Below are 14,889 nucleotides of genomic sequence, written 5' to 3' on the forward strand. Positions count from 1 at the left end.
AGTTTTAAAGTGTGAAGTGTTTAGATTTCGCCTTTATTGTGATAACTGCTGACAAAAGTTACATTTTCCCTTCTTTAAAGAAGAGATAACTCTCTTGACTGTCTGCCGAAAGTTTAATTTTCACTTTAAAGTAGATTTTTCCCTTCTTTAAAGAAGGGAAAACACTGTTGGCTTGTGATGAATTTTTCTTTAGAAGTTTTCCCTAGTAAAGAGAGTTTTCCCTTCTTAAATAATAAAAAAAAAAGTGTCGGCAGTTATCACAAGTCGAGAAGGCTTTTTTAAACCGATTCTAAAAATGAATTAATGTTTAATATCATTATGCCAATTGACCATTATGCGCCATTATGCAAAATTATGGTATGCCAAACGGCGCTATACTAAATGGCATTGTATCAAATGGGAAACATAACATGTTTTTCAAGGTCATAAATATGTCTGGGGAATGTACCATTCTGGGTTAAGGAGTAGAGCGGGCTTTGCGTTGCGACCACGCTCCATACACAAACACATTTAAAAAAAAAACTGCAGAACCCAACCCTTGAGACATGTGAGACATCCACGAAAAGTATAAATATATTTTTCATACTACACACAAGACCAATAACAGTTTATTCACATTATATCCTTACAAAGTATTCCAAAAGACGTAATGCTAAATTTTTCGGAAGTCAATTGCAACCAAACTCAAACTCCGAAAATTTCACGAAAAAGATATCTAACGGACAACAATTTTATGTTTACTGACACTAACGCAAAAGATGTTTGAAATTAAAGTTATGTCCTCAATCCGACTTTTTTGGTCGTCCCCGACGCTTGACTTTGCTTGATGGTTCGTCTAAAAAAAAAAAATGAGGAAAAATGCCATTTATAAACGATGCACGATTTAAGCTTAACTAAAAGACTCACCAGTTTCCTCGGATATGGTCTCGAGCGTAAGCTTTCTTGAAGGACTTTCAGTTTCGATGCTCTCCGCATCACTGCCGCCTTCCTTTCTCGAAGACGCTGTGGACCGGGTCGAGCGGGCCCTTCCGGTGACCGGAGGTTTTGCCTTACCCCGGGTTGCGGAAACTTTCCCCTTCTGACTGGTGCGCGAACGTTTCGAGCTGTTGCTCGCATTCGACACGACCGACTCCGATTCACTGTCCTGAGAAGGATCGGCGAGCGGGACGTTTTCCGCATCTTCGGCAATTGTGCCGATTTTACGGACGATTTCGAGCGATTTTTCTATGACGGCCGATTGGTGACGAGTGAGGCGACGTTTTGTCGTGTACTCTGCGAACGATTCTTCCTGAGCTTTCGGCGGGGACGATGGGTTGGGGGCGTCCTCTTCCGATATTGCTGGTTGCACGGATGCGGGTTTACGGCGCAGGCTGCGGCGGCTGCTAACGCTAACGTTTGATATTTCGGACCGGGCGTCGTCCTGCGTCGAGAAGCTGTCGTTGGCTTTGCTTGGCGAAGCGTGAACTGGCTCGACTGTTTCCGCGTGGAACGTCTCGGAGAGTCTTCGCCGTCTTGTGGGGGTGCTGGTTAGCAGTTCTTTTGCTAGCGATGAAGCTCTCGTTGACCGTCTGCTGGGCGTTAGGGTTGCGGTATCGGGAGTCGACGCTTGTAGATTGTTCATTGACGAATGCCGCTTGGCCTTGATGAGCGGCGTGCTTGGTGGGGACGCAGTGTCTTGTGGCACAACCGAGGAGGCTCGTGTCGCCCGCTTGCTGGGCGTAGCTTCCGTTTCCTCGATCTTTTCCATGGCGGACATTCGTCTTGTTTTGATATTACTTCTGGGAGTCGACGTTGAAGCATCGCCACTATCAACCGAAAGCCGTCTGGATCTTCGCGGTGTTGCCGGAGTATTTGACTCGAGGGATGATGTTTTGGCAAGTTGCTTCGAAACAATGTCCCAAAGTGGCGGTTGCTGTTCTGGGCTGGTCGTTACTCGCGAACTTGGTCCTTCCAAGGGATCAACTGAATCTGTGATTTTGCGCTCAGGCTCCACAACAGCTGGTACAGGTTCTTCTTGAGCTTGCTCAGACCCGGACAGCGGCTCATCAACTCGCAACGGTTCCGCAAGTTGGCCAGTGGACAAATTAAGTGCAGCAGAGTCGTCACTTTCGTCGCTTTTACTGTTTTTTCTGTTTGCTCCATGGGCTTCGTCCGGTTTAACTGAAAGGTTCATCGCCGGAATGTCCACTTCGTGGGCATTCTTCGGTTTGCCCAAAAACTTTTCATCCGCCTTGGCTTTGAACGACTCTTCTCTAGAAGGTGAAATCAACTTGATTTCTGCGTCCTGCATCGGTTGATCCTGCCGCTCGTTTCCAACGACCGAAAGGTCTCTTGCGCTGCTGCTACTAGACGGTTCCGGAGTGCTTTCGCGGTGTTCCTCCTCAACAACTGCATCTTCCTGTGGAACGGTTAAATCCTGTGCTTGATGTTTGTTTGTTCCACAGTCGGGACTTTGCCGTTCGGCAGGTGGAGTGATTTCCGGTTCACCTCCCTCCGCGTTTGATTCGGCTGACGAAGTTGTCGTAGAAACCTGAGCTTCAGACGATGCTGGTTCGTCCGATTCCGGTTCCGGGTTTTGTTGCTCCATGATGACATCCGGTACAGTGTCCGAATAAAAATCGGCATAATTCGCATTTGCTACACCGCCGACCGACGGATTATCCGCATGACCTGCTGCACTCACGGCCACCTCAGATCGACCACGGTTCATGGTTATACTACCCGCGATAGAGGAATCTTTTCCATCGTCGTTGTCGTCCGAAGAGTCATCATCGCTGCTTTCGGGGTCACTCTGGTCCTCCGGTTTCTCGGAACTGCTCGAAATATCAATGATCTCCTCGACCGACGCCTCACTGTTTTGAACATCATCTTCCTCTACCTCGTCCAGATCCGACTCACCGTACTTTAATTCTTCGTCGTCGTCGCCATCATCCCCAGTGGATGATTCCGCCACATCTATTTCCTCCTCATCCGCACTGTCGCTGCTTTCACTAGAAATAAATAAGTGGTAAAAATGGTTCTGAAGACAGATCTATAAATACCCACTCTGTGCTAGTTTTGTCCAACACAACCAGCTCGCCAAAATCCTCTGGATCAACTTCAGTCGGTTCATCGACGACCACCTCTTCCAATTCCTCCGGAACTTTCACTGCAACGGCAGTCTCATCCCTTACCGAAAAGGTCGGTTCTTCCACGACTGAAGCAACTTGATCGCAATCCGACTGAATGCCACCACCTTCCTTGACCGCTGCCTCATCAATCATCTCAACGTACTCTTCCTCCTCCTCTGGTGGCGGAGACGGCGTCGTCGATGCCAGTTCTGCTTCCATCGCCTTCCGGGCGTTTGCTTCCAGCACCAACCTGCCAAGCGGTTTCCGACCGCCGAACGCCTTCTGAACCGGTGCTTCAACCTCCTCCTCCTCGACAGCACTGTCCATCGGTTCATCGGGCTCGGATGCATGCTTGCTGGACGAATCGTCATCCACGTTGTCGTCCTCGATGATGATGGCAATGTTGTTCTCGACCGGAGTGACCGACCGTGAGCGGCTGTGGATCGAGGGTCGTCTCTTGGGACCGCTGGACAGAAAACTGGACCCGTCTTCATCGCCAAACATAACTACCGAACCTTCCGGGGAGAAGAACTCGTCGTTTGAAACGAGCGATACGTCCGCCGGTTCGTCGGTTGCTTTCACCACCGAAGCAGCAATCGCAAACGATGGCTGGCTTTTTTCGACCTGCGGCGATTCTGGCAAATCAAATCGCAGCACCTTCTCTTCCGGACCTGTCGTGCCACCGCGTAGCACCGAAACGGAAACCGATGATGGCGAAACGCTTTTTCGGTGGACAAAACTTTGCACCGACGTTGTCGAGCGGAGAATTCCGTGCGGTGTGTAAGAGCTGACACTCTCCGGGGAGGGTGGATTGTACGGTTGTCGTTTTTGCACCAGCGGCGTAGTGAGTTGCGCGGACGGCGATCGGCTGAGCGACTTTTCCGAGGAGGCGGCGAAGGTTTTGCTGGTAAAGTTGAAGCTTGGCTTTGTTGGGCGAAACTCGGTGAGGACACTTTTGGGGGCAACCAGTGAGGTCTGGTACGAAGCGATCGTGTCCGTGTCCAGCTTGCGGCGCTTTCTAGGCTTCTCGTAGTCGACGAATATCTCGCTGGGTTTGGACTTGGATTCGTCCTCCGGAATGTCGTCGTCCAACTTCCGTTTGGGCTTCTTCGCTTCCAGCTTAATTGGATAGCACACGTTGCTGCTTTTGATCTGCGAACGAAACTGGAACATGCCTAGGCCGGGTCTCTCCAGGAACGGCTGAGCGTGTTCGATCGGTTCGGCAGCCTCCTTGATGGAAATTATCGACTTGTGGTAAATGCGGCTCCGGTAATCTGCCCTGCCACGAATCAACCGTGAGCTGAGCGGTTCCGCGTACGGTGCCTTCGAGGGTTTCAACTCTTTATGCTCTGCGTACGCCAGATAAGACAAGTGCTGCGTGGTCGGTTCCAGTGCCGCATGGTAAAGAGTCAACGCTTCCCGGGGCGCTTCCAAGTTGTACTCGACTGATCGCTTCCGCCCGAGCTTCTCAACCATGTGAACTGCTTCGACAAAGTCAAGCTTCTGCAGAAGATGCATAAAATGAACGTTATCTGCCATCGGTTGGCTCGTTTTCGTCAGATACTCTCGCAGGATGCGTGTCTCTTCGTCAGTCAGCGCCAAACCAAGCAACACCTCGTACTTGGTCGATTTCAGCATTCCTTCAAAGAAATACTGCAGCAGGTTGGTGTCGTGCTTTGAGCGTTGAAGTTTAAACGCTTCCGAGATGAGATTGTTTTCCAGCAGCGACTTTAGCTCTAGAAATGGTGAAATTGGCATGCCTGGTGCACGAAGGACACGTAACGCCAAGTGAGGTGAGTCGTATCTCAACAACGCCGCTATAAGGAACTCCCGCTGCCAGGCGGGAAACTGTTCACTCTGGGATATTGGCGAAAGAAGTTCTTCGATGGCGCACTAGCGAGCGAAAAAAACAACAAATTTAGAACAAAATTGGCGCATCTCTCTCTCTCTCTCTCTCTCTCTCTCTCTCTCTCACACACACACACACACACACACACACACACACACACACACACACACACACACACACACACACACACACACACACACACACACACACACACACTTACATCAATGTTTCCGTGGTCCAAAAACCAAAACGCTTGGGTACGCTTAATAATTGCGGAATTCAGCTTGAACACAGTCGGAAATTTGATCAGATTTTGCACGATACCACCATATCTAAAAAAAAAGAAAAAGAAATTTCCCCCATCAAACCACTGTCACCAGCTGCTATGGACACCAATTACCTGCCGTCGTTCAGCACCGCAGTCATGTCCATAAATGTGTAGCACAGCAGAACGTATTTGGCCTCGACGCTAACGTTCGGGATGAGCAGCGCCCGGAGCAGGTTTTGCATCGAGTTTGGCGGGTAGACGCCGGTGGCGTTGTTCTCCAGCCAAACCTTTCGCAGCGCTTCCGACTTGAACTCACGCTCGATAAAGTTATCGATAAACAGATACTTGCAGCTTTGATCTTCCACCCCAGCAGCATTGGCTCCGTCCACGGGCTGCTGTTTGTCGCACAGCATGGTACGCTGCGAGGCAAAGTACGTACGGATGGCCACGTACGGGAATGGAACAAGAAGAAATTCGTCCGAGAGATTCACCCCGTCGATGTTGCCCTCGGGCAGGAGGCCGACATTTAGGAGCCATTGCACCACTTCCTGATAGTCGGCCGCCAGCTGGATCGATGCGCCTTGGGATGTGAGGGTTTTGTATACTTTCTCCGGGATGTACTGCTTGCACTGCACCAAGATTACATCGTACAGCTTGGCCAGTTGTTTCAGCTGCCGCGAGCAGTGCAGCAGCGTTTTTTGCGTGCCACAGTCAATGCGTCGACCCGAAATGTCAAACAACGTTACGCACATCATATTGCTCAGCTCTTTCAGTGCCTTTGCGCGGCTCCAAATCCAGTTGGTCAGCGTGGACAGTGATACGCCTTCGCCCGGTTCCTGTCCGAGGTGGCTTCCGTCGGCCCAGCTGACGGCACACTCGCGTAGCAACGAGCCACAATTGTACTCCAACGCGACCGAGAGGATAAATTCCCGCTGGACGTCCACGGGAGTGTCCGCCGTGTAGTTGTAATCAATAAACTGTGGAATAAGTGCCGCTCGTAGCATAACCTGATACAGCTTGCCGGGGTTCATCACCGCAGATGAACCCATTTGTTCGAGATATTCGAGAATTTTGTTCTGAAGTCCGATCCAGTGGTAACGAGCGCAGCTGCCGTTGTTCAGAGTCATGATGTCTGTAAATAAAGCCAACAGTTGAATCGAAATGCGGTAATGACTACTGAAGTTTGCCTACCGAAACTAAGAGAATTTGGATAGAAATGCTCCTCCGGACGTTGGATCGAGTTGAACGGGATCAGAGAGTCTACCATCAGTCGGGTGTTCATTGCGACATCCTTCACGCTGAAGAATACGGTATGGTTCAGCTCGTGTCTCCAGTCACAGGAGAATGGCATCTCAGCCTTATACCATTGGTTCAGATCAAAAACCAGAATATTGGTCGATCTGTCCGAGGTGACCCAGCTGAGCACGCACAACGTCAAAACCTCTTCCTCTTGGCTAACGTTTTTCATGATCGATTGCACGCCAAGCGGGAAGCTTCCCTTATCATAGCAGGACACGTTTAATCGAGGACTGCACGAGATGAACCGTTCGTAAACATGTCCTTCTGGTTCCGCGTACTTTTCTTCGTACATAAGCGTATGCAGCACGGCAAACGCACCCTCAACGCCAGCATGGAACGTCCAGATGTACACGCAAGCCTTCGGATCATTGGTTGGCTCTACCAAATTCATACTTATAACGGGACTGTCCTCGATTGGCGGATTAGCCACGTGAAGTATGCGCAACTCCAGAAGATCGTACAACACCATCCGGCCATCGGCATAACCAACGGCAATTGCCATAAGGGAAGGCAAATCTAGGAGCGCAATCACGGGACTACTCTCCTCGTCGGTGCATTCCAGCTGCAATCCAAAGTAGACTTCCCGTTGCCGAATCAGCTCGTGATTTGTGGCCACATCGACATTTGCAAACTCAACGTGACACTGGTTCTTATCTAGCCGGTTCATTACCTGTCGCTGGCCGAACAATGCCGTCGTTTCATATCGGAGGCACGCGTCAATCAACAGCACCTTCCCCGAAACTGTCCCAACCGCGATGCAACCGTTGAACGAAGAAACGCGCCCTCTACCGTATGAAGCTTTGCTAACCGGTTGCACGCTGGATATCTTTTCATTCACATCGATCCGGCCTAAAACACGGGCACCCTGAATCGTCATAACGACGACTGCTCCGGCATTACCGTACAGCTGAATCCCTACGGCGATAAGGTACGAACCCACTTCCGACTGTTCCATCCCGTGGACATTGCAGATGCTGCAATTCCGCGTCCGGGAATCGCTCTCAAAATTATGCGACAAGAGTTTTTCGCCACTCCGTGTACAGACCACGTCCAGGTGGGCTCCTTTCGCGACCCACGCGTACAGCCCATCCGCCAAAAATCCTCCCAGGCCTGCGGTAGAGAAAAAATCTTCTTTGAATCAAAATGTTCTTTTTAGCCGACAACCCCTCAAGCTTACTGGTTTGTTCCGCTGCTTCTTCTTCATCTCCGACGCCGGCCTGATTTTGCTGCTGCTGTTGCTCCAAATTGATCCGAACAACGCCCTTTAGCTCCAGGTGAATGTCGTTGGACCACATTGCGTTGGTGTGCCGAATGAGAGTAGGCAATATTTATCTAAACAACTATTTCGCACGGAAACACATTAATAATTGAAAGAACAACAGCACAAATTTGTCCGCAAAAATTACTAGCGCGGCGGATAACAGATTATTACATACAATGACAGCTGTCATTTGACATAGGGAGCGTTCTTTTATTACGTAACCCAAAAAATCTTATTTTTACGATTTTTAGACCCTTAAAAAAAATATTGCGCGTATTCCCGAGAAAGACACGCGGCATATCAGCCTCGAAACGACGCGCCGCACTTTCGGCAAATGCGCGCTGTCAAATCCCATACTGCTCGTTTTGTTTTTGTTGATCTTCCTCTTCGAATTGCATGGCATTGTTGCCGGATATGTTTTTTATTGCACCAAAAGTGCAGAAAATCGCTGGCAACAGTGTCTGCGGTACATTCTGAAATGCCGCGCGGCGTGTACCTTTGAAAGAAACGGACAATATATTCACGTTGAAGTTACGTGAAAAGCTATGTGGTTTTTTTCCACTACAGTTTTCACGTAACTTCTACTAGGTGGCCCATGTAGAAACAGGATTCGATTGACCAGATTATTTCACGTCGATTCTACGTGTTTCACACGTAAAAGCTAAATGAACCAACCGATGAGTTTTACTTATTTGTTTTAGTGAAATTTATATGAACTTTTTAGTTGAAGGTTCTGGTTTTGGTCGCATTTTTTTCAAAAAAGAATAAAAAAGAATTGTATTTGCAGAAAACTAATTTATTTCATCATTAATTAGTGTGGTGCTGACCTTTAGTTATGCACACCTTGTTATGCCAACCTTGGATAGATGGTTCCTGACACATGAAGATCTGTCAGTTGACTGATAGATGTCAGAGTGGGAAGTTGTGTGTCAGGGAGTGTGAGTGTGTGAACCGAGAGCGGATGTTCCCTGCAGGCCGGTGTGGCCATGATAATCTGTTCCGTGATAATACGGTACCACAAATGGCGACGAGGATTGGCGAAAGATTGGTAAGAATGTTTCAATTAGTTCGCCAGCTGAACTATCTTCCCGAAGCGGAAGAAGGAAAAAGGTAAACAAATGGTATATTCGTTTGGGTCCGCTGCGAGAATTCTCACTAGGATGGATAATTACGGGCCGTCAGGATTTTCTTTGGTTACTAGTGAGCCGCTTAACAAACAATTCAGTGACAACCAGTTAATGGACAACTTATACTGACGTTTGTTATGGGCACTCGGGTGGAGAGCTCACCTGATTAAGAACTCGTTAAGATCCAAGCGAATATAACCAAGAAGTGGCAGGAAATTATACTGTACCCAGTGTGGAGAGATAATATGCGTAAAAGTGTTTTGATCTAAAGTTGAATCGTGTTTATATTATAATTGGTGGAAATGATTGAGGGTCAAGACGATTTTCACTTCATCTTTGTTTTAAAAAATACAGCTTTCGGAGTTGGAAAAAAATGATAATTTGAAATATTAAAATGGTACGAGTAAATAATCCAATGAACAGAAATAGACAGACGCCTAAAATAATGAAAACGGTAAATTTTCAATGTTTTAAATTGTGTTGTTTTGTTCATAGACAGATACACTGAACCTCCGGTGGAGGGTCACATTGTCGTTTGTACCCCGTTGGTTTGACGAAGTCAAATTAAATGAGACCCCATTCGTTTGAGACCATTGGTGTCGAACCATCGGGATTGTAGTACATACAGGATCTAAATTAGAGTGGTTAAAGCCAAATACAATTTAAACAGACCGGAAGTCGAAACCCGGAAGGGTAGACTTCGAGGCTTCGAGCCAGTTGAAAATGACGGGAAGGTCAAGAGTCTGACCCGAGGCTTCGAGCCAGTTGAAAGAGACGGGAAAACCAAGAATGTGACCCGAGGCTTCGAGCCAGTTGAAAGAGACGGGAAAACCAAGAATGTGACCCGAGGCTTCGAGCCAGTTGAAAGAGACGGGAAAACCAAGAATGTGACCCGAGGCTTCGAGCCAGTTGAAAGAGACGGGAAAACCAAGAATGTGACCCGAGGCTTCGAGCCAGTTGAAAAAACGGGAAAACCAAAAATGTAACCCGAGGCTTCGAGCCAGTTGAAAGAGACGGGAAACCAAGAATGTGACCCGAGGTTTCGAGCCAGCTAGAAAAGGCGGGAAGACCACGAGTTGAATCTTAAGGCTAAGAGCCAGTTGATGATGAAACGGGAAGACCACGAGTTGGATCCCAAGGCTAAGAGCCAGTTGATGATGAAACAGGAAGACCACGAATCGGATCCTAAGGCTACGAGCCAGTTGTTGATGGAATGGGAAGACCATGTATCGGATCCCAAGACTTTGAGCCAGTTGTCGATGGAACGGGAAGACCATGAGTTTGAATCCGAGTCGGCGAGCCAGTTGTTAATTAATCAGATAGACTAAGGGTCAGATTCTAAGGCTACGAGCCAGGACTTAATCATTCCAGAGGGACTGAGAGTCATCACCCAAGGTTACGAACCAGAAATTTATAAAGGTAGAGTAAGTGACTGATTGCTGAAGATTCGAGCCCGAAATTGGGAAAAGAGTATGAGAATTAAAAGTCACTCTTCCTTGAGTCAAAAAGGACCAAGAAGAGCACAACAATCAAATAGCTTCAGGATCCAGAAAGACCATGTGTAAAGAACGTCGAGCTGGATAAATTTTGCCTGACTAGACTTCGAGGTTACCCAGAGGTTAGGTCGTTAGCTCAGTTCAATTGTAGGAGTCGTCTCCCTAAAAAAAACTGCCTCGGTAGAGTCACTAGGGGGCAGTTGGACCCACAATCCAAAAGTCGTCAGTTCAAATCCCGGGGTAGATGGGAGCTTAGGTGCATAAAGAGATATGGATTGACTCACTGTTTCAAGCCTTCGGACACCTAGTTTTGAGTAGAAATCTCGCAATAGAGAACGCCAAAGTAATACTGTAGAGCGAACAAGTTGATTTGATTTTAATTAGAAGAATTATAAAGGAGGTACACAAAAAAAATAACTTCCCGTAACTACATCAGATTACAAAATGGTTGGAAAATAAAGAAACTACTGCTACAAATCAGAGCAATATTCTTAAAGAAAGTGAGCGATGAGTCAAAGTACAGATTATTAAAAATATTAGATGATCTGAATGAGCATGTATGGACAGTAAAAAAAAAGGGAAAGTGAAGGTGAAGGATAAATTCCTAAGGTCTGCCAGGTGGATAGTAAGGATAGTAGTGTAGCAAAAGTATAAAAAAAAATTGAAAGTAAAATGAGAAAATGAGAAATTGAGAATAGAGATGTGAGCCGGTAACATAGATTGAAACATTCGTAGCTGTCATGGTAACTTTATCGAGAAATTAAAAAGAGAGATGTGAGCCGGTAACATGGAATGAAACTTTCACAGCTGTCATGGAAAGCTTCTCCATGTTGCACTTTTAATTTCTCGAAAGCGACTGTACAGAAAGTTTAGCTCCATATGTTGCACTTTTAGCGTCTTGACAATCGAATGCAAAGACAATAAGAAATAAGTTAGATTTGAGTATTGGATTTAAAATGGAGCAAAGAAGGGAAACGGATTTCAAGGTAGTGACTTTCTTGAACGATAATATCTTGTTCAATGCTTGAAAAGGGATCTATCACTGAATGGGACTGCTCGATATTCGATAGAACTTTCTGTCAGCGATCATTTCCCAAAACGATATTGGATCGCTGACACACAACGCCTATCTTGACCGTCGTTGCTTGGCGACGGTCAGTGAACGTAAACACGAAGACGAAACGAACGAAATATGCCTCAAGCTCAAGCAGCCGTCCGAACGAGACAACGTGCTCTTTCTTTTTCTCTCGTTTTTGTCTCTCTCTTCCTAATGTATGCTGCGTGGTGACAGGAGTCATATGATTGCTATCATTGGAGAGATGATCGGAATCTCGGTAGAATGTCAAACGAACGCTCTCCAAGCGATTTTTCTCCTGGAGGGAAGTCAATGATTGTGTGAGTGACTTTGCGTAGCACTCATTCCTTTGTGTGTGAAACGAACGAAAGTAGAATGTAAAAATCAGGTTGTCGTGGTGAAGACGATTGAAGTGTTCTGTCAGCTATCACCAAAAAAAGTCGAAATTTCGCAAGCCCTGGATTGATGGCTCGCTCTATGGGGCCACAGTTGATTTATGGAATCACAGTCGATTTTGAATTTTTCGATATTTGCATGAGAAAAAAGAATGATCAGAACAGCTGCTGAAGTAATTTAAGCATTTAGGATCTAATTGTTTGAAATTGTGATTTTACCCTAGTTTGACAGAATCTGAATAAAATCAAACATCAAATCAACATATGATTAGACCTGCGTTCGTCGTGTGGAATCGCAAATGAGTTCAAACAGTAAGGTGGAAAGGTTTTATAAGGTGGACCCATAAGAGTCTCCTAGCGGTGCTGTGAGAATACAGCACTTTTCCGAAGTGAGAAGAGAAATTGAGACATGAATCAAGAAAAACAGTAAGTTAATGCAGACTTTAGGCATACTTTTAGAAAGAAAACCGCTCATTCGCTCAATTTGAACCGGTGGACATGTAAGGCTAAAGAATAGCTATAATGGTAGAAGACAAAAGGAAAGGATGAGCACGACTAATGTCCGGTTCAGTTAATAAATATTTATGTGGAAATAGCGATTAGGCCTCACGTGGTGACAATATAAAAGTATTATGGAAGATAAAAAAAAACCAATAAGTGTAACCGTTCGAGGATGATGTATTCTAGAAATTTTTAAACAAATTATGTGTAAAAGGTTTATACGCAGATGGGACCATTTGAAAAGGAATCCAATAATTAAAACAAAAATAAAAAGGGTGTGAGGCGGAGTTAGTTGCCAAAGATGATGGTGGTTTAAGATAGGAATTGAACTGACCCATAGTGACAGAATATTCCGTCAGTCTACTTAGTCAGTCTATAGTTCGGTTTTGGAAATAAAATCTGATATGAAATTTGCTGTTGGTATATGCACTGCAGAAGTAAACAGTTTGCTTTGAATAAGAGCTAATCAGGCTCTCAAGTGGAACGTGTGACATTCTATTATTTGCATGATGAAAACGTATGTTGAAAACGAACATTATCGTAAACGAGAGTTTCGGTCCAGACTAGATAAGACTTGGTAAAAAGATCTAGATTTAAAGTGCACATAACAGTTCCCAAGAAGCGTCCAAGGTTTTCAGTAATCGGTAGTCTACCGTCTGTAGAGAAAACGAGATGTGGTGCTGACCTTTAGTTATGCACACCTTGTTATGCCAACCTTGGATAGATGGTTCCTGACACATGAAGATCTGTCAGTTGACTGATAGATGTCAGAGTGGGAAGTTGTGTGTCAGGGAGTGTGAGTGTGTGAACCGAGAGCGGATGTTCCCTGCAGGCCGGTGTGGCCATGATAATCTGTTCCGTGATAATACGGTACCACAATTAGCATCTTCAGAACACCTGTAGTCCTGCAGTATAAACTAAAACATAATTTTGTGCCTCTTGCCGGAAACATTCAGATGAAACGCGTACGTCTAGTCTACCCAAGGTCGCGGGACGTGTTCTTCCGTCAGGTAATCGCTAATCCCGATGTGCTTGATCCTGGTCTCCTCGACGAAAATCGCCACCGATAGGTATATTTCAAGGAACCACAATAAAATTAAGCGGACACCAACACGAGTGATGTAACCCGTACTTGCATTCCTTCGGGACACACTCAGGAATGATCAACTTGATGGCTTTTAAATTTTCGATGGCGCCGAGAACCACAGTGGCACGGACCGTGATTTCCATTCCGATGCATGAAATCGGTGTCAGGGAGACTGCCAGGTTTTCTAATTGCCTTCAAGGAGATCTTTAGTTCACCGCCTATGTCAGCACCGGCCAGAATTCCGGTGGCCGTCGGATAAGAAAATGCTAGGTCCAGAAGTTGACTTCTGCAAAAATAAAAATCGTTACTTTAAAATAAATTACTACATATTAAACAAAATTTAACCTACTTTCTGTTAAAATTTGACGAGCACAAGTCCCCCTGCATCTTCACCGTTCGCCATCAATTTTCATACTAAAATAATCACGTAGAAATTTCGCGCACTCGAGTAAAAGAAGTTTCGTCGATGCTATCACTCAAAAAAATCCAAACGTAGATACTACGTGAAAAATCACGTAACCTCAATTTTCCCCTCCATAGGCCCGTTTTACGTGACACACGTAAAAATAATGTGAAAGAGTACCGGCAAAAAAAATGATTTCACGTTAATGTTACGTGAAAAACCTTATAGTATTTTTCCACTAGGTTTTTCATATAGCTTCTACACTGAAAACCCAACCATGGTAGTTGCTACCAAATTGTAGGGTTAAATTGAGAACACACACCGACGTATTTTTGCTAAAAACATTCCGTGCTTGAATTGACTGATTAACGCAGTCAGTTTTACTATGCCGAGAGCGGTTTGGTAATTTTAACCCTCCAATATGGAAAGAATGATAATGATTTCGTAATTGCTACCATGCAAATTTGTGAAAGCATGGTACATTTTACCATATTTGCGTTTACTTCCACCAGAAAGCCACAGTTAATTTAATAAGCAGCATTTTTAGCAAATGTTCTTAAAATTACCATGGTCGGGCTTTCAGTGTATGTGTTTTGGAATGTACACTCAAAAAAATATTCACGTTGAAGTTACGTGAAAAGCTATGTGGTTTTTTTCCACTACAGTTTTCACGTAACTTCTACTAGGTGGCCCATGTAGAAACAGGATTCGATTGACCAGATTATTTCACGTCGATTCTACGTGTTTCACACGTAAAAGCTAAATGAAGGCTATACATATCTCGGATTAGTTTCACTCAAAATAATCCACACGTTGATGCTACCTAAAAAATCACGTAACTCCGATTTTCCCCTCGCAAGGCTCGTTTTACGTGACACACGTAAAAATAATGTGAAAGTGTACTGGCAAAAAAATGTTTTCACGTTGATGTTACGTGAAAAACCTTATAGTATTTTTCCACTAGGTTTTTTCATGTAGCCTTTATGTGTTTTGAAATGTAACTTCAACGAGACTCGAG

General features: G+C 45.5%; 1 protein-coding gene and 1 long non-coding RNA gene across 2 annotated transcripts; both read right to left on the reverse strand.

Annotated features, from left to right (window-relative positions):
• Positions 1–574: 574 nt before the first annotated feature.
• Positions 575–7,950, reverse strand: LOC120431600 (protein ELYS homolog). Its single transcript, XM_039596705.2, has 7 exons — positions 7,704–7,950; positions 6,419–7,636; positions 5,360–6,359; positions 5,180–5,291; positions 3,046–5,003; positions 907–2,990; positions 575–835 (listed from the first exon to the last, which is right to left on the reverse strand). The coding sequence occupies exons 1-7, from the start codon at positions 7,819–7,821 to the stop codon at positions 783–785; spliced, it is 6,543 nt and encodes a 2,180-aa protein (XP_039452639.1). The 5' UTR covers positions 7,822–7,950; the 3' UTR covers positions 575–782.
• Positions 7,951–12,786: 4,836 nt separating this feature from the next.
• LOC128093562 (uncharacterized) lies at positions 12,787–14,126 on the reverse strand. The gene is made up of 2 exons (XR_008212590.1): positions 13,818–14,126; positions 12,787–13,754 (listed from the first exon to the last, which is right to left on the reverse strand). It is a non-coding gene; the product is annotated as an uncharacterized LOC128093562 (long non-coding RNA).
• Positions 14,127–14,889: the final 763 nt, after the last annotated feature.

Source organism: Culex pipiens, chromosome 1, assembly GCF_016801865.2.
Source record: "Culex pipiens pallens isolate TS chromosome 1, TS_CPP_V2, whole genome shotgun sequence".
NCBI classification, from domain to species: Eukaryota; Metazoa; Arthropoda; class Insecta; order Diptera; family Culicidae; genus Culex; species Culex pipiens.

Excerpts from the sequence above, each read along its gene's own strand:
- LOC120431600 (XM_039596705.2), bottom strand. The coding sequence starts at position 7,821 with ATGTGGTCCAACGACATTCACCTGGAGCTAAAGGGCGTTGTTCGGATC. Across the intron at positions 2,991-3,045 it reads TTGGACAAAACTAGCACAGA|TGAAAGCAGCGACAGTGCGG; the intron begins GTGGGTATTTAT and ends ATTTATTTCTAG. Across the intron at positions 836-906 it reads GACCATATCCGAGGAAACTG|ACGAACCATCAAGCAAAGTC; the intron begins GTGAGTCTTTTA and ends TTTTTTTTTTAG.